The sequence below is a fragment of the Dipteris shenzhenensis genome, chromosome 16 (assembly GCF_047967505.1).
Source record: "Dipteris shenzhenensis isolate YYH24624 ecotype China chromosome 16, Dip_SZ_1.0, whole genome shotgun sequence".
In the NCBI taxonomy this organism is placed as follows: Eukaryota; Viridiplantae; Streptophyta; class Polypodiopsida; order Gleicheniales; family Dipteridaceae; genus Dipteris; species Dipteris shenzhenensis.
In genome coordinates, this window is record NC_141611.1 from 24,383,818 (window position 1) to 24,401,747 (window position 17,930).

General features: G+C 41.4%; 1 protein-coding gene across 3 annotated transcripts; it reads left to right on the plus strand.

The window, feature by feature from the left end:
* The first annotated feature begins 6,500 nt into the window (after positions 1 to 6,500).
* Positions 6,501 to 8,460, plus strand: LOC147892727 (uncharacterized). 3 transcript variants are annotated; one of them, XM_087387646.1, is made up of 4 exons: positions 6,501 to 6,683; positions 6,899 to 6,972; positions 7,056 to 7,088; positions 8,256 to 8,460. In XM_087387646.1, the coding sequence occupies exons 2-4, from the start codon at positions 6,951 to 6,953 to the stop codon at positions 8,378 to 8,380; spliced, it is 180 nt and encodes a 59-aa protein (XP_087243772.1). In that variant the 5' UTR covers positions 6,501 to 6,683; positions 6,899 to 6,950; the 3' UTR covers positions 8,381 to 8,460. The 3 variants fall into 3 exon arrangements, 2 of the variants coding, with proteins under 2 accessions (XP_087243772.1, XP_087243771.1); XR_015542364.1 differs by lacking the exon at positions 6,501 to 6,683 and having other exon boundaries at positions 6,808 to 6,972; positions 7,056 to 7,632; positions 7,726 to 8,460; XM_087387645.1 differs by lacking the exons at positions 6,501 to 6,683; positions 6,899 to 6,972; positions 7,056 to 7,088 and adding an exon at positions 7,645 to 7,914.
* Positions 8,461 to 17,930: the final 9,470 nt, after the last annotated feature.

The following is a 17,930-nucleotide window of genomic DNA, read 5'->3' on the forward strand; positions in this document are numbered from 1 at the left end:
GTGATTTGGGGAGGGTTGTCAATGTTGAGATTTGGGCCATTTGGCATTATGTTGCTTTGCTGATGGTGTGGTAGCCCTTTTCCCCATCTTGTCGAGCTGTCTTTAGCCTAGCATTTCATACATGAACTAGCTTCCAATTTGGTAGTACCATGTGCCAATAGTGTCATGTGAGAAGAGTACATGTGCCATCAGTGCATGTTTCTTTTGTGAGTGGGCAAAACAATTCATTGTCTTGTGTGGAGATGAAAGCAAGTGTTTCTTGGGGCTTTAAATTGTGCAATTTATCTGTGGTGCTCAAAACATGTGAGTGCTCTATGCATGACTAGTGAGGTAGGAATTCCTCCTATATGCTTAATTTTCTAAGGAGTTCATAGGGGGCAACTAGGACTCAGTCACCACTTCTAAGCCCAAGGGAGCCCAAGGTGAGATTGAGTCAATCTACCTATATGTGAGAAAATGTACATATGCTAGTGGCTGCTCGTGATACAATCTAGTGCTAAATAGGAGACGTTTGGGGTTCCCAAATCCTCATTATTGTCAGGGATGACTCACGTGTTGGTGTAGTAATGCTTTAATTGGCTCCTGTTGATTGTCATGGTGAATTGGACTCTGTCCAGAGTTTCTAGCAACACAGCTCCAATTGAAATCATCTTCTTGACTCTATTAGGTCATTGACCTAGATATTTGAGCTTTCTCTTATGGATATTGGCATTGTAGAGCAAGACTAGGTCACCTTCCTTGATGTCTTTGTCTTTAAGGTTTCTATCAAACCATGTCTTTCTTCATCGTTTTTTTGTTGTCATGGCATGGTAGGCGACTAATCTAGTCTATGTATGCTTCTCCAATTGATAGAGTCTTTCTTTTTCTTTTTCTCATTGCAAAACTTCTCCGAATGATTGTTCTTGCCACAATAAGTGCAAGGGTTGATTTTATAACAATCCTTCTCAAGATGATTGTTTTTCCCACAATGCTTGCATGCCTTGTACTTGCTCTTTGATGAAAACTTTACTGCAAGTGCTTCTATGTGTACTTTACCCATTCTTGAAGTGTTCTTTCTTTCCTCCTCTTGTAAAGCACTGATGATGCCCTCCAGTGTGGGTTGGGGAAGATTCTTCAAAGAAGTCACAACATAATCATAGTCTTGAGGCATACTCTTCAAGAGCATCATCTGCAGTAACTAGAGAGTTAATTGAGGCCAGTTGTGTCATAAGACTCCTTAAAGTATTAACATCAGCTGCAACATTGTCTCCATCCATCTTAAGTTCAAAGAACTAAATTTTCAAATTCAATTTGGAAGTATGAGAGCTAGCATCCAATAAGAGAGCTAGCATCCAATAAGACATCTAACTTATGCCATGCCTCAAAAGGGGATTCCAAATCTGAAACATGATGTACATAATCATATCCCAAACCTAATGCAATTTTTGCATAAGCTTTCTCTATCCTTTTTGCATTTGCAGGTGTAGAAAAAGAGTCAGTTGCCTTACCTTTAGCTTTTCACCTTCTTGAGAGGATTGAGTTCCTGCCTTGACTAAGTCCCACAAATTTTCTTTCATAAGCACAAACTTTATCTTCATTTGCCAAGTGTGAAAGCCTTGGCCATTGAACTTTTCGATTTTATAGGTAGCCATGAGAGATGCATGATCTCCCATGCATTCCTATACTTCTATGCGTAGGCTTGGTATTACAAATTCCAGTGGGACCACAACTTCAAGGCCGTACACCAATTGAAAAGGCATATTCCTTGTACTGACCTTGAGTGTGGTTCGATATGCCCATAAGGTTGCATTTAGTTTTTTTGCCTAATCAGAACGCTTTGGTTCTACTACCTTGGTGAGGACAATGCATAATATTATGTTGGTGGATCTAGCTTATCCATTCCCTTGGGGTAGTAGGGTGTGCTTTTTCAATGGATCACCATAAAACTAGATAAGGGGCATACAAGAGTTCTTGGATAACCTCATTGACAAAATATATGCCTCTATCTGACACAATTTCAATGGGACATTCGAATCGGGTGATCATATTCGTTGTGCTTTTGGCATCTGTCTTTCTCACTGCTTTAGCTTTCGCCCATTTAGTAAAGTAATCAGTGGCCACAATGATGTAGTGTGCTTGTGTTTCCTTTGGTGCTAGATGTATGGGACCAACAAAATCAGTCCCCCAATGGTTTTTGTATAGCAACTGTTGTTAGGGGGTTGAAGTCCATGTGTTTTAGTTTAGTAGTTCATTGGCATACATCACATCTTTTGACATATTCATAGGCATTTGCCCAAAGTGTTGGCCACCAACAGCCTTCGAGGAGGATTTTTCTTGTTGTTGTTTCACCTTGGAAGTGTCCTCCTACAATGCCTTCATGGAAGTCACTGAGGATCGGCATGCTCTCATGTGGCATTATGCATCTCCTTAAAACCTGGTCCTTTCCCATCTTGTATAGTTGTCCTGCAATGAGTTGATAGGGTGCAGCTTTTTGAATTAGTTTTCTTGCATCCATTGATTTCATTCCAGGGGGTGGTCTTCCTACCATTAAGTACCTAATGATGTCTACATACCAGTTAGGAACAACATCAATTTGAAATAATGTGCATCTGATAGGTCATCCAATTGTTAATGGCATCCCCTTCTATGGATTTTAGTACATTTGTAGGTAAAGGGGATGCATGACTGGTGGCTATCATGGAGGAAGTGTGCTCAATATCTCTGGGAATAGTGGGTTTGATTTCCCATGTTCCCAAATTGATCTCAACAGCAGTTTCTCTATTTTATTGTGATCTGATCGGTGCCCCAATCATGGAGTACCGAAGCTTCTCAAAGCTATGGTCTTCCCAACAATATCTGGTATGCTGTGGATTCCTTGAGGAGATCCAAGATAGTAAACTAGAGAGTGAATCTGACTCCATCAATTTTTGTTGGGACATTGTCACAATGATGCCCAGTGGCTGCATTCTAGTGTGGTCGACTAGGCGGATGTTGAATGTAGCCTTCTGCATGGAGGTAGGCCCCATTCTTCATAAATATCTCTTGCTAAAATGTTTACACGAGCTCCGCCATCCACTATTGCCGGGTATTGGCCAAAGGCTTTATGCTCTAGTAGGATAGATACATTTTTTATGTCATCCCTAGCACCAAATTTTATTGAAATAACTTTATCTTCTTCTTCAAGTGGGGAGAAGCATTGAGAAGATTCTATCCATCCCTTGAAACTCACCCACACTGTAGGGCAATTTCTTAGTAAGGTTTCAATTGGCATCGTGATGGGGTAGCTTATCAAGCTGGCTAGTGTAGTACCATCCAATTGGGCACGTATCACCTGTTGCTCCATGACCCTATGAAAGGTGTTGGGATCAATCACTATGTCAACACTAGGTGATGAGGGTGCTCTAATCTCTATTGCTTCCATCTTGTCTGCCTCAAATTTCTCTTGCTCTTGTTGTATCCATTGCTTCAAGGCTTGATAATGAGCTTTCTCAATTTTAGCATTGGGGTAGCCTTCCTTTTCTTCTTGGGTGGCACTATCCATAGATGTGTTGGGCATTGTGGGATTGGCAAGACTTGTTTTGCTTGAGGGCTCTTTGTTTTTTGAGTAAAAAGAAGTTTTTTTGTCGCTTCTTTTTGCCACCTTGTTATGACCAAGACTGGCTATGCTACCACACTTAGTGTAGCCACACTATGATTTTCCACACTAATCATGCCCAGGCGTACATCAAGTTTTACTTCATTGGTTGGTTGAGGCTTTACTCTTAGTGGGAAGTCCATGCATGCATGCCCAACTCCACAATCTCTACACACATGGTGGAAAGTACTAGGGCTATCTTTGTGTGGGCATTTTGCTATGCGGTGGTTGTCCCCACAATTGAAACACTTGATGGGTGTTCGATATGTGGTTGGACTTACTTGATTCGCATATATAGGAATGAGTCCTGTACCTTCCATGTAGTACATTGGGTACTCACGTTCATACTCATATTGTGGTTCTAATTCTTCAAGTTGGAGTTTTTGCATTGGAACTACTGGAGCAAGCAAGATTGGTGGCTTGAGGGTACTACGAAGGATTAATATTTCTCAATAGCTAAGGCGCTTATGTCCTCATCGGGATGGGTTTGAGCCGTGGCACTTGTGCATTGGGTGCTAGTGCTAGCTGCCAATATGTTGGGATTAGCGTCTAATCATACTGTTGGGATTGGAGTTGTGCAACCATCATATTGTACAAGCAGGTGTTTACATCATGGCCTATGACATTGCAAATGGCACACCACAACCGTATGGGTTGAGCCACCTCTAGTGGGTTGAGCTACCTCTAGTTGTGCCACATCACACTGCATGTGACCCACAGTGACACATCATCAGTGAGCACATTTGCACTCCTTTTGCCCCTCTTGCGACCTTGTTCGAGCTTGCTCAATTGGAGAGCGAGATCGTGTTGAAGTCTTTCTGGTTGGAACTAAGAGATCAAGATACCATTCAGAGGCTTCATCAGTTAAGGCCATGAGGAACCATGCCTTGGTTTCGTTTGATTGATCCCCTCCAGCTCGACATGCAGCATCAAAATGCTAGAGGAATCTTGCTTGATCGCCTCGGCCATTGTAGTTTGGAAGTTCTAGTTTGCCTAAGGGTCACCTGCCTTGATTGTTATGGTGTCAGTCATAATGGTTACAATGGAGAAAATAATTGTCCCCATCTGCTTCTTGGTCAAGGTCACCATTATCATGACAGCGATCTGTCATGTTGTGAATTGGAGGAGTCAGATGTATTAGACCAATTACAAGGGGGGAATTTGAGGTGGAGGGCGGCCAGAGACATTGGTCTGAGTGTAGTTACATGCAAAATTGTCAAGAGGTTAATTGGATAAGTCCTCCTCAAGTCTGATTGCTAATGTATATGTGGTAGGGGGTTAGAGATGGGTTAGTGGATTAGGGACCGTCATATTATAATTGTGCCTGGGATTGTTCCTCTTGAGAGTGAGAATGTGCCGGTGCAAATAGATCGTCTATCGGAGGTCACGGGTGAAAGTTATAAGCGAATTAGTGCAAAATTTTATGCACACGAGAGCGTAAATTAGCCAGTGCTAAGGATGCCAAAGTGGTGTGTAATTGGCTGGGGAAAACACCCCATGGCGTGGTGTTTTCATGTGTGAAACTGGGTCCAATTTAGTCACCAAATGAGCGAGTTACGGACCTTTAAAGTTGTGGGGAATTAGGGACCCTTTGGTCTTTAGGTCCAAGTGTGAATGGACCTTAGATTTAAGTGCTAGCTAGGAGTTGATCTAATTACTAGTTAGGGGCTTAACACATGGGAAGAAATAGGATGGGAATGGGAAAAGGTGGTCCCAAGTGGTCCCATGCATATTTCTATCCTATTCCCATCCCACCATGTGCTAACAAAAAAAGAACTAGGTATGGGTTTAGGAGGAAGAGGACACATGGCATCATTTCATGTGTTTAAGAAGTGGGGACCTTGTGGGGACAAGGACACATGTCATCCTTCCATGTTTTTGAATCCCTGAAAAAGGGGAACCCATTCTGGCTTCCAGGGTCTAGAGGCCATGGTCCAGGATGGGAGAAAAAGTGGCTACTCCCATTCTAAAAGTGGATGGGGCTAGCATGGGTTTAGGATGGGAATATTTTTGTCATCATTACTCCCATCCTACACCAAGTGGTCTAGGATGGATTTAGAATGGGAGTTCTCCCATCGTGGACCATGGCCTCTAGACCCTGGAAGCCAGAATGGGTTCCCCTTTTTCAGGGATTCAAAAACATGGAAGGATGACATGTGTCCTTGTCCCCACAAGGTCCCCACCTCTTAAACACATGAAATGATGCCATGTGTCCTCCTCCTCCTAAACCCATACCTAGTTCTTTTTTTGTTAGCACATGGTGGGATGGGAATAGGATAGAAGTATGCATGGGACCACTTGGGACCACCTTTTCCCATTCCCATCCTATTTCTTCCCAAAGTGTCAGTTAGATTGATTGATCTAGTTTAGTTAGCCTAAGCTACCTTGGTTAACCTAACTACACAATTCCAAGTAACCTAACCTAAGTGTAGTTAATTTGACCTAGCTATAGCTAGCTTAACCTAATTCTAGTTAGTCTAACCTAACTATAGTTTAGCCTATACTAATTGTAGGTCAAACTAACCTACGCTATGGTGGGTTGAACGAACCACGGTTATTTTCGTTCACTTGTGAAAGTAAATTGGGTCATTTCACTTGTGAAGGTGGTCCCTTCACTTGAGAAGTGCTTGTGAAGATACCTCAAAGAGTAAAGGCTTGGGAGTCTTTCTCTCTCTACTTTTTGTAGTGAAGGCCTGTTTGAGATGAGGAAAATCATTTATTTCATTTTTTTTTGGTCGCCAATTTTGTTCGCCTGCACGTGTCCCGTTTGGCCGTTGGATTTGTTGGCTTGCACGTGTCCCGGTGTGTATTTGGCAGCCACCTTATCTTCCATGCAACTCGAGATAAGTCTTTGGATTTTTGATCCCTTCGCTTTCCTTGCATGGATTAGAGGTCGAAAAAGTGCTGCTGTCGTCATCTCTCCTTCCTCCTCCTCTCGTCATTTTCTTTGGAACCCTCGAGTTTTTGGAACGGGGAAGCCAGGCAATCAGATTGTCGATCCAGCAGTTGTTGCGCTTCAAAAATTTTATTTGCAGACAGTCATTGCGTGTCCAGGTCAATCATCAGAGAGGTCGTGTTTCATTCTTTCCTTTGAATTTCATTTCGAATTGGGTTTCTGTTATATGCGGATGCTAAGACCTTGCTTATATGGACTTTGGTGTTGGTCCTTACAGAGATGCTGAGAATTGTTGACATGCAGGGTTGGTTTTATGAATTTTGTGGATTTGTGATATGCGCATTGCATTTCATGGTTTGTTTGGTTTTATGGTGTTTGTCTCGTTGCAGGTAATGTGAAGGTGGTCTTCACGTTTCCAAAGCTGCGATCCTTCCAAAGGCAATGGACGGAGAAGATAACGTTGGTTCGTTTGCTATAGCGTCTCGTGTCCAGTCTTTGTCAAGTTTTAATTGTTTTTGTTTATTGTTCTAGGTTCGGTTTTTGCAGGTGCTGGTTGCTCTAGCGCAGAGTTTTGCAAAGGTATCGATTTTTGTAACGTTGACGTGTTTTGAAGAGTTTTTGGCTACAAGCCTATGACAACATCTGAATGAGGGATTTGGCACTAGCTTTTAGCTTCTTGCAGTGATCTACATATCTGTCCTCCCTTTCGCCTTGCACCTCTTGTCCTCTCCTTGTCCTCCTCCTCCTCCATTTTCTTCTGCTCCGCCTTGCCCTGCTTAGCCTTTGAAATACGACCCTCACATACCCTTTATCCCCCTTCCGTTCTTGTTCCACCTCTATTTGAGACGCATGCCCCTCAACCCCTTAATCCTTTCTTATGCAAATGCTGCGAATGATGTCCACTTCATGTGTCTCCTCCTGTCGATTTTCTTTGTTGTTTGTTTATACGAGCTTAAAACATGCGGGTATCGTGCGACTGCGAATTCGATCGCTGGTATGAAAGTGGGATCTTTGTATTCTTAGCTACGTGACAACTTGGGACAGAGCTCTGCGTTATGTTCTCCGTCTCCAGGAACAGCGCTGGTGAGAGACGTTGAAGGCTTTGCATGCACATTTCGTTCTCGTTATACATCAGAGCATGGTGACTGTAGGAGACGAAAGCTTTCACCTTCATATTGGATACTAGACATGATGAGCATCGCCGAACCACATCCAGGCGGTGCTGAAGAGGCCATGTCCCGCTATCAATACAGCACTACAATCTGCATTTGCTCTGCGTTATTTATACGTTTCTCTGTAGAAGTCGTGGAAGAATCTAGCACTAACGAAACCATAGAAGCTAAAGCCGAAGGGAACAAAAAAATTGTCAGTGGCTCAGATGTACCTACACAAATCATAACCGAAGGTGCTGCTTCGTGCGTTGGTTGCCTGCCAAGTCTATACATTTCTATACACCAGTTTGTTCTCCTTTGCAGCCTGTCGTGGATTTATTGCGACACGGTTTCATTGCTGTTTCAATAAACATGATTGCTCGTTCTGTCCTATTTTATTAATTCCATTCTCCGCCGCTGGAATTTTCTGGAATAAAACATGTCCTCTAGATTCATCTTCAAATTGGACGTTTCCTTTGCAATCCTCCAACATCCTACATCCTTTTTTTATATTTCACCATGCTAGTTGCAGTACGCTTGTTTAATTTAATAGTGCATGACAAAAGTATACCTATGTTGTTTTTATAATCTACAGCGGCGACAGTGAGCGATACCATTCGAGCTCTCGCAAACAAGCGTTTTGTTTTTGTATCTGGTAGTTGTTTGATCAAAACCAATTCCCCTACTCCAGCACCAGAATCGATATACCACTCGTGCTGACCTCTGCCCAGGCCACAAATAAAGATGCGAAGAGAACTCTCTAAAGTCAGCATTTCAATTGGCAGCGGAGCAAGCATTTGCCGAAGGTTTTTTTTTTATTTTTGAAAAAAGTTTTCCATGAATTAATTTACTCATCACTTCTAAGCAAGTATGCTCTTTGCTACCATTCCGAAAAGAGCTCCAAAGGAAGAGAGGATGCCTTTCAAGGATCCGTTGCAAGATAGAGATGGAGCTCGGCCCACCACTAGTAGAAGAAGAGAATGAGTCTGAAATCACAAATGATTAATCAATAGTGCCAAATCAAATACTACTATCCGTTATGAGGTTGAATGTGTTAGGATAGGCTTGCAATAACTTTTGCTAATAAGCTCTTTTGCTTTGGCTAATACATAGTTGAAATAATTGTGGTCACACAATGTTCAATACAATCACTTTACTTAAACAAATTCATTTTGGTTATTCCTGTAAAAGTTTTGGTGCGTTTTGGTGCGTATGTGTCTCCAATGAATAGCTCTGCTTATTTTTAGGTTGCAATATTTTTTATTCGCCCAAGACATTTCGAGCACACACCATCTCACTATTTTGTATTGTATTTTCACATCAAGTTGTAGCGTACCACCCAAGCTATTTGAAACCAACCCAGCAACGGCTTATAAACAAAATGACCCTACAAGAAACCCTGCCAGTGTCTCACTGAAAGGAAAAGCAATAGTCCTAGCAAAGGCAACAACAGCCCGTCCCAATGGCCTTCCAGTCTTGGCCATGGAGTCACTGTCTGAGTTTATGCCGTATTGCTTCACCTTCGAGGGGAAGGTTTTGGCCAAGTATGGCACATTCACATCCTGTGATGTCTTGTACCCGATCTTCATGCACATCGACATGACAGATGCTGAATGCTGTGAGACCATCACTTTGCATGTCCCTCACACCTATGTGTTGCAGGTTAAGGTTGTTTTGCAAGTTGATAGCTTTTTTAGGATCGAGGATCTGACCATTACCAAAAGAAGCATGAGAAAAGGCAGAACTTTATTTGTCTCTTTGCGCATTGACACAACAACTACAATAATCAAGGGCGAGCCATTTGACGGCATAATATCTTTTGTTCCAAAGAAACCAATTAGAATCTATGCACTCTGGGCCGCAAACCAAGTGGAGACGTCCAAAGCTTCTTTTGTGTCATTGATGGGAACCATAGCCTTTGTTGTTGTCAAGATAAACCTAGACGGGCCACCTTTTGACCATATCATTGTTGCGGATGGGCCAAATGCAGAGGATTACGCTACAATAAGTACTTAGACAACAGTCAAGTATTGCATTTCTCCACCAAGAACATTGGCTGGTATGATTTTCACCTTTCTCTTTTGTCATGCAAAGTTGGTGCAAGAGTTCATCGATGAAGGCATCGTCATGTACATTGCCAAGAACATCTCTTACATGCGCTCTAGGCACGCCCTCGATGTCTTTGATTTCACCATCCTTGCAGCAGTTCCTAAAGGCATGCTTCAAGCCTCGCTGCACAATGCTTTCATCAATCAAGCTTCCCAACTAGGCTATGGGAAGAAGGTACAACTTCACTATAATGAAGAACTCGTTTTTTGTAAATAACTTTACTCTTACATAAACCCCCACTTTTGTCTAGGTGATGGGTGTACTGCACTTTGTTGGCCTCAATAACCCACTTGTTGAATTCCAATGCACTAGGTGTGGCAGTTCATGCATCAACAGGGACCCATTGCGAATGTTTTGCTACACCTGCGATGGTGCACAAAGCATATCATGCATCCCATCATTAAAAGGCTTTGTGTTAGATCAAGATGGTTCCCAGGTCGCCATCCAAATTCGTGGAAACCACGTCGATGATATTTTGAAATTGCATCAACCTTTTGTGGAATTCCATTGTTGAAGCATCGTTGCAGCATGCAACATGTTGTTCGACAAGAAACCATTTGGAGAGTTCACTATTAAAGTGCAGGATTTGTCACGGCTTTCTCTACGAGCATGTGAAAAGCATCACCCTTCCTTCCAGCCACAATGTCGTAGCCTCAACCTTCCTATTGCTTGTAAAAAACGCATGCCCTACTTTCAGTTTGCATATACCTAATAGTGGTTTTGTTGTTTTTATTCCCATTTGCTTGCGTCTTCATAGCATGTGCAATTAAACAACACTTTCAGCTTGTACATTTTCGTAAGCAACAAATATGAAACTTTCGCCACTTGGCATCTCCATCTTGAGAGTTCACTATTGACAATGCACAAAAAATCAGCATGTGCATGCCCTACTTTCAGCTTGCATACACCTCGTAGTGTTTTTGTTGTTTGTATTTCCATTAACTTGCCTCTTCATAGCATGTGTAATTAAACAACACTTTCAGCTTGTGCATTTTCATTAGCATCAAACTATTCCCAAATATAAAGTTTCATTGCTTGGCACCTCTTTTTTTGCTGTTGTGGAAACGATAACCAAGAAAAGAAATGACGCTCGTGTATTTTCTTAAGCCTATATGAAACAAGCACGCAAAAAGAGAGAGTTGGAATGGGGGCAGTACCCGACATTTCCTTGTACAATTTGTTCCACGACAAGGAATTCGCTAGGCAATGCTTGAAAACGGAGACATCCTAGCATGCCTGCGTGCACTTTACCTTGGAAATAGCTATGAATCGTTGCTTGAAATGGCCCAAGAACATGTGCAACACAGCAAAATCAAGCCTACACTAGGCGCAACTAAAATACGAGAAGATACGTAGCATCCTACAACCCCGCTCCCTAGTGCGTGATTGTCTTTCAGCTCGTAGTACAAAATTTGGACACTGCTTTAGGGTCTTAATATTCAATATTGTGTTCTCGTTGTTCGAGGAAATAAACATTGGTGGGACAGGGGGCCCTACAACACATAATCTCCTATTAAACGAATCAACAACGCCAATGACAATCATGCCTGTACTTGCCCAAAAAAAGAGGCATTCATACAATCAATGGGAGGCAGGTGATGAGGAAGCCTTGGTGAACATGACTAGAGCCCATTCCAGTGATCCTACAAGGGAAATCACAACCCGATTCTTGCAAGACCACTCCAAATCAAAATTCAATGAGAAAAGGGTTTGCAACAAAATATACAAAATATGGCAACACATCTTCAATATCGGCGCACCACAAGAGGGATGCATAGGCCTACCTAGAACCTCAAATGGCAACCACATTGAACAACCAAACATCTGTGGAGAAAAAAGAAAGCTCACAACCAAAGACTTAACAACAAACAAAGCATAGAAGCAATACTTTAAGACACACCTAGCCATGCATGTTGTTGAAGTGGGTCTCTAGTTTTTAAAATCAAGGAGTAAGCCAACAACCACCATAGATGAATTTTTCATGCACCAAGAGGGGCTTCGGGATGAAACCACATCAAAGGATGGGTAATACCTATGTTCTCTTTGCCAAAACCACATCAAAAAACACAGTGCCTAAATTTTGCTCTGCAAAAACAAGCTTTGTCACCAATAGAGCATACCTCCACACTAAACAAAGTCGAGTAGAGACTTGTCTCCATACGAATACCATTCACCCAAATCTGTCAACTAATGTATGAAGGGCAACTTGGCCTACATGGGAGTGTCTTAAACGTGTTTGCAGATGTCGAGCAAGCCCAAAAACTATTGCCACGATTCATTGATGATAGCGCGACAGTAACAATTGCAATAAAATGTCACCTAAGTTCAACCATAACTATATCAGTGGTCTAGTGCATCCAAACATTACAATGACGCAATGCATGAGTTATTGCAAAGCCCACTTTACAAAGAAAACAATGTCCAAATTAACCCACTTTGGTTGACACATATACAGAGTATGCAAAGCACTGAGCATGGCAAGAGCAGCGCTGCAAGACGAGCCCAAGATGGCAATCCTAATGAGTGCGAGGTCATAGACACTTTGGTTCATGGGATTTACACGTCCCAACAAGTAGTTGATTTTGAGGACAAAACTATTCTAGTTGCCTCTTTGGAGGGATTCAAGCCTCTAAGCTTACTCTATGATAAGAACTGTGAGGAACTAGGGTTCCCTATACTTTTTTTCGAGAATGAGAGACAGTACAAAACACGCCATCAAGACATTGTGAAATGGGAAATAAAAAACAAGGACCGCCACTTTGCACTCTCCATTGAGAATTTGTTCTTCAAGATGATGAAAGTCTTTGTGCGGCAAATCCTTTCCTCGAGCTAGTGGGTACAAACGTGAAAAGCGCAAATGCAAGGAATACGCGTGCAAGCTGAGGCAGCACTTGTCAACACAAAACATAGAACAACTTTTGAAGTCAAGAATAGGCTACAGGGACTTTGTGTGTTTGCAAACATCAACATATTACAAGAAAAAACTCAAAAAAAACATTTTTGCCATGCTAAGATATCTAGGGCCGTCTATGTTTTTTGTTACTTTGTCATCTGTAAAAAAAAGGTGGGGACCACTGCTGTTGTGCTTGCACAAGCTACGTGATGAGTAGAACAACACAAAAATAAGCAATCCGTTACACAAGATGTAACAAATGACTAGGTTGGACACAGCTATGTAACAAATGACTAGGTTGGACACAGCCACAACAGCGCAGTACTATGCATACAGGTTATAAGCGCTCAAGACACTGGTTTGCAAAGACGAAACCATATTAGGCCAAATAGAGGACTACTTCTTCGTTACCGAGTTTCAAAACAAGGGAGGTCAACACGATCATGGGCTGCTAATGCACCGAAGTCATGGCACTGTAATGATGACAAAATAGCAAAATATGTTGACATCCATATCACAATAGATACTTGTAGCTACCAACACATCTGCAAGACATCCAAACCCATAACCATAGGAAAACATGCACCAAAATAGGCAAGAAATGTAGATTTGGGCTCCCTCGAGCACCATTAAGGAAGACATGCATATTACAACCACTCCAAGACGACCAACACCAACGCGTGTGCAAAAAAAATACAAGGCTGTTTAGGCGAAATTGTTGGTCAAAGAAACAATGACAGTAGATCTTAAAACATTACTCTTTCAACTGAGCATGGTAGAGGAAGAGTATATTTTTGCCCTTTGGAGTAGTATTAATGAGCCAATGTTGTTCTTGCAAAGGGAGCCAAAAGACATATATACAAACAACCTCAACAAAACAATGTCAAAATTGTGGGAAGCAAACACAGACATCTAGTTCGTGATCAATCCGCATGGGGCAGCATCATACTACACATCCTACATTATGAGAGATAAGCGAGGCAATAAAATCAGCAATCACAAAAAGCATAGACAACAACATGCCCACAAATGAGCGCATATGCAAGGTGGGTAACACAATTTTAAATACACAACACATAAGTGTGCAACAAGCAATATACCTTTGCCTATCACTGCCTCTAACCAGTGCAATGAGGGAATTTGCATACATAAACACAAGCCCACTCGACAAAAAAATCTTACTATTGAAAAGGCAAAGTGAGCTGGAAAAGCTAGACCCAAAGAGCACGGACATATTCCTCGATGAAATTGTCTCAAAATGCATCAAACGAGGTGATGACTTGCAAAGCAAATGCCTAGTTCCATTCTTGAGTGGATTCAACTACAAGAATGGTAGAACGAAGGAAAGAAAGTGACAAAAAATAATGCGATTCAACAACTACAACAAGCACACAAATCAAGAGAACCACCACAAGGAGCTATGACTTCTATACCTACCGTTCTAACTTCAAGAGCATTCCCTCGATGGAGACGAAACAACTTGGCATGATAAATACGTGGCTATAAAGTAGAGATCCAAGTGAACGAGGAAAAATTCAACAGATTAAGGATTCTCCAAAACATTCTCAACAACCACCAAAGAGAAAACACCAAATCAAGATCAATAGGGGCATCAACCACTACAAGCATGGGAAAATTTGACCTGGGTATGGAGATGCGCACAACCAGGAGAGTGTACTTGCCATAGCTAAACTACCAGCCCATGCACAAGATGCTCTCAAACTCAGTGTACTACAAGAAGTACCGCAAGGCGAACAAAGGACAACGAGCAATGGGCTTCAAAGGGAGTCAGCGTGAGCCTTTGAACATAGTATTTTATTTTTACTAGAACTAGATCCCTTTATCATAAAAATATATAGACTAGTCACTCATTCATTTTTACATAACATAAATTTTCTTATTCATAGATACCCCTTTGTACCCCTGTTATTACCTCAAAAAAGTGTTGAAAAATAATTCCTTTATGAAACATCCCTCATAATCACTCTCAATGTAATAATATTATACATATATAATTACTTATTAACCACATTTATATCATATGGCAATATCTTTCTAGTGTTTTTACAGCATAAGATACACGTAATATTCAATACTATATATGCAAGATTTTTCAAAAGATAACACCATATATGTACTCAAAAGGGATTTTTTGCTCAATTTGAGTGGTTGAATGACTATATTTGGACACTGGATGTGAAAGTTATGTCACTTTTAAAAGCACTATCCAAGGTGGAAGCCCTACTTCAAAGGGGTTTCGCTGGTGAAACTACCTTGATGGCTTGCTTCAATGATTTTTCTTTAGAGAAACCCTTTCATGAAGATAGGTTGAGAGAGTTTTTCAATGTCACCCCCTATTAAAGTAAAAGTTGTAAGAAGGATCATAAGGGAATTTCATAGAGAAGTCTACTCATGCATGTGAGTTTCTTCAAAAGCCATCCCATTATGTTCTCACCATTCCCAAGGATTCACGTAAAGATTTGTGTATAAAATAGGCATTGCTATAATACTTTGCATATTTCTAAGTGAAACTATGTTTCCTTCCGATCCATTTTTGCCATAGTTTTGCATAGTTGGAAGCTTTTTTTTCCTTCGCTCGGATGCTCGAAAAATGCTCGTCCCCATGAACGGGGTGTTTGCCTTTTTTCACAAGTAGAGTGCCTTTGATGGCTTAACTTGAGTAGTTTCTTACCTAAAAGTGTGATATTCCTTCTAACAGGTTTGTGGCTAGATTTATGGATAGAGTTTGTTTTTAAATCTGATATGCATCTGAGGCTATTTGCAATGGGTTGACTGGTGGGAAGATCCTTCTTCTTCTTTGGTGGAGTGGTGTTGGTGGTTCCATGGACCTTGTCCTTCAGCGTCAAGTTCATCTATCATGATTGCCATGTATGAGTGGAATTCCATATTTGCCTTTGTGGTTGGGGGGGTGGTATAGAGAGACTTGCCTCATGAGAAAAATTATTGTTGTCCCCCCCTTACCCAAAAAAGTGTTTGGCTTGGATCCTGTGGGATTGCAGTTGAGAGGTCCCAGACCTGGTTTAGTTTTTGAATGGTGAAGTGTTGGTATGGTTTGTGCTTTCCGTCCTTTTCCTATCTCTTGTCTCTTCTGTAAAAAGACTGAACACTTTGCTAGGAATTATTTGCCAAAAGCGCAAAGCACAAAACTAGCTTGAGGAGGTGCAGGTTTTGAGACTTAGAAGGCTTCCTCAATTTCCATGGCCCCCCTACAAGACACTACATGTCGCATGGATCTTGATCAAGTGGTTTGTGAGAAGCAAGAGGGGGTACCATGGAAGGTAGGGTGGTTGAAATCTATGACAAGAGACCATATTAATCTTCCTTAAGCGTAGTTGACTAGATCAATATTAAGGATTCCTAGGAGGAGCCTCATTTTCATTAAATATAGTCAAACCAAAGACTTGTTGCATAAATTTTCCCAAGCCACATCTTATGTCGAAAAGAGGAGAAGGGTTGTCCTGGGTGATTTTTGTAGTGGAAGAGGAAAGTGTAGCTGACAATGGTAATGAAAAGAAAAGGACATGCCATTTGTTAATGAAAAGAAGAGAGCCTTGAAGATAAAGTTCAAGGGAAGAAACCTTTGTCAAAAGTGACAAGTAATACTCAACCATCTTGCTCATTGTCAAAGGGAATAAAGGATGTGATGAGGAATCCACTGGGTGGAAATAAGAATGGCTTCCATCTCCTATGCTATGTGGCCAAAGCTCTCTCACACTAGGTTAGGTAATGATGGCGTTACAATGATCACATGGAATTTAAGGGGATGCTTTGACAAATTCATATAGAAAAGATGTCTCGGTGTTATTAAAGGTAAGATGCTTGATGTAATTCTCCTACATGAATTCAAATGTGCAGAGGATGATGGGCTTTGGTTTGCCTTTTGTCTGATGGCTTTTTCTCTCTTAGTGAATTGTCACACTAGGGGGGCGAAGGGGGTGTGGGCATCTTGGCTCATGGGTTGCATAGTTTGAAATAGATTTTTTTAGATGGTGGAGGTGCTTTCATTGATGGAGTTGTCATTATACCTTTCTAATTTCATGTAGTTAGTGTTAATGCTCTTAACTTCTCAAGTGATAGAAGTTCTTGTTGGAAGAATTTAAATTCTTGTACATTTGGTTGCAATTGACTTCTTAGCAAAGGCTAGAACATGACTGTGTGTGCCAATGACTAGTCTAATGGTAGTAAAGGACTAATGGGGGGGGAGAGAGATTCCTGGGAGGAATTGTCTCAAATGGGGTCTAATAGGTTGTATAGCTTTGGACTCTCATGTGTTAGAGGGATTTTCATGTAACAACAAAAGGAAGGGGAATGAGTTTTGGGCTAGGAGAATAGATATGTTTTATTTGTTTGGTGAGGGGGGTTGGTGGATACATGCTCCCATGGGGGAGAGCTACTTGCTAAATACAGGTATGTAGGATCACCTCCCTGTGGTTGGATCTTCTCCCTTCCATTGTAAATGTATTTTCAAGCTTGATAAATGTTATCTTTCTAGTAATACCTTCCGAGTGCTTATTGATTTAAGTGAAAGGAGTGTACTGCTTCTATTGTGAGGATCCCTGTGATAGATGGAATGATGGGGTAAGAGGTGTCTTTACATTAAACCATGATTGGGATAAGCGTGAAAAGGTTAGGTGGGCTCATGAGGAGGGGAAATTTTTTGAGGTTTGGGACTATTCAATGAATCCTGTTAAATGTACCCCTTGGGACTTGTATCAAGCAAGCCAAGTTGGCAAGAGTTGGACATGCCCGTCTCTTGACAACACTGGTTATTTGTGGGTGATTGCCCGTCCAAATTGTTCTTCCAATATATGAAGTGAAAGCATTAAACATAATTGATTGATTGAGTTCAGGATGCTCAAGGCAATTCACTAACAAAGTTCGAGCACATTGTAGATGTCTTTAAGTCCAAGTTAAGTGGGGAGGCCTATGGTATCTAATCTGCTATGGCAAAGTCGTGTTGCAAAGACTTTGAGGCCTAGGAAGATATAAGTATCTGAGGCCGATTGGATAAGATTGTCTATGGGCTTCTCACTATTGATGAGTTGTGGGAGGCTTTGGTAGAAATCCATAAGGAGAAATTTCCTAGTCTAAATGGTTTAACCACTAAACTCCATCTGGAATTTTGGCATATGCTTAAATAGGAAGGAGTTGACATGTCCATACAATCCCTCACTGAGGATGTCAATGCTAGCTTAGTGAAACTGTTTTCCAAGAGACAAAATAAAAGGAGGGTGAGTGATGGGCACT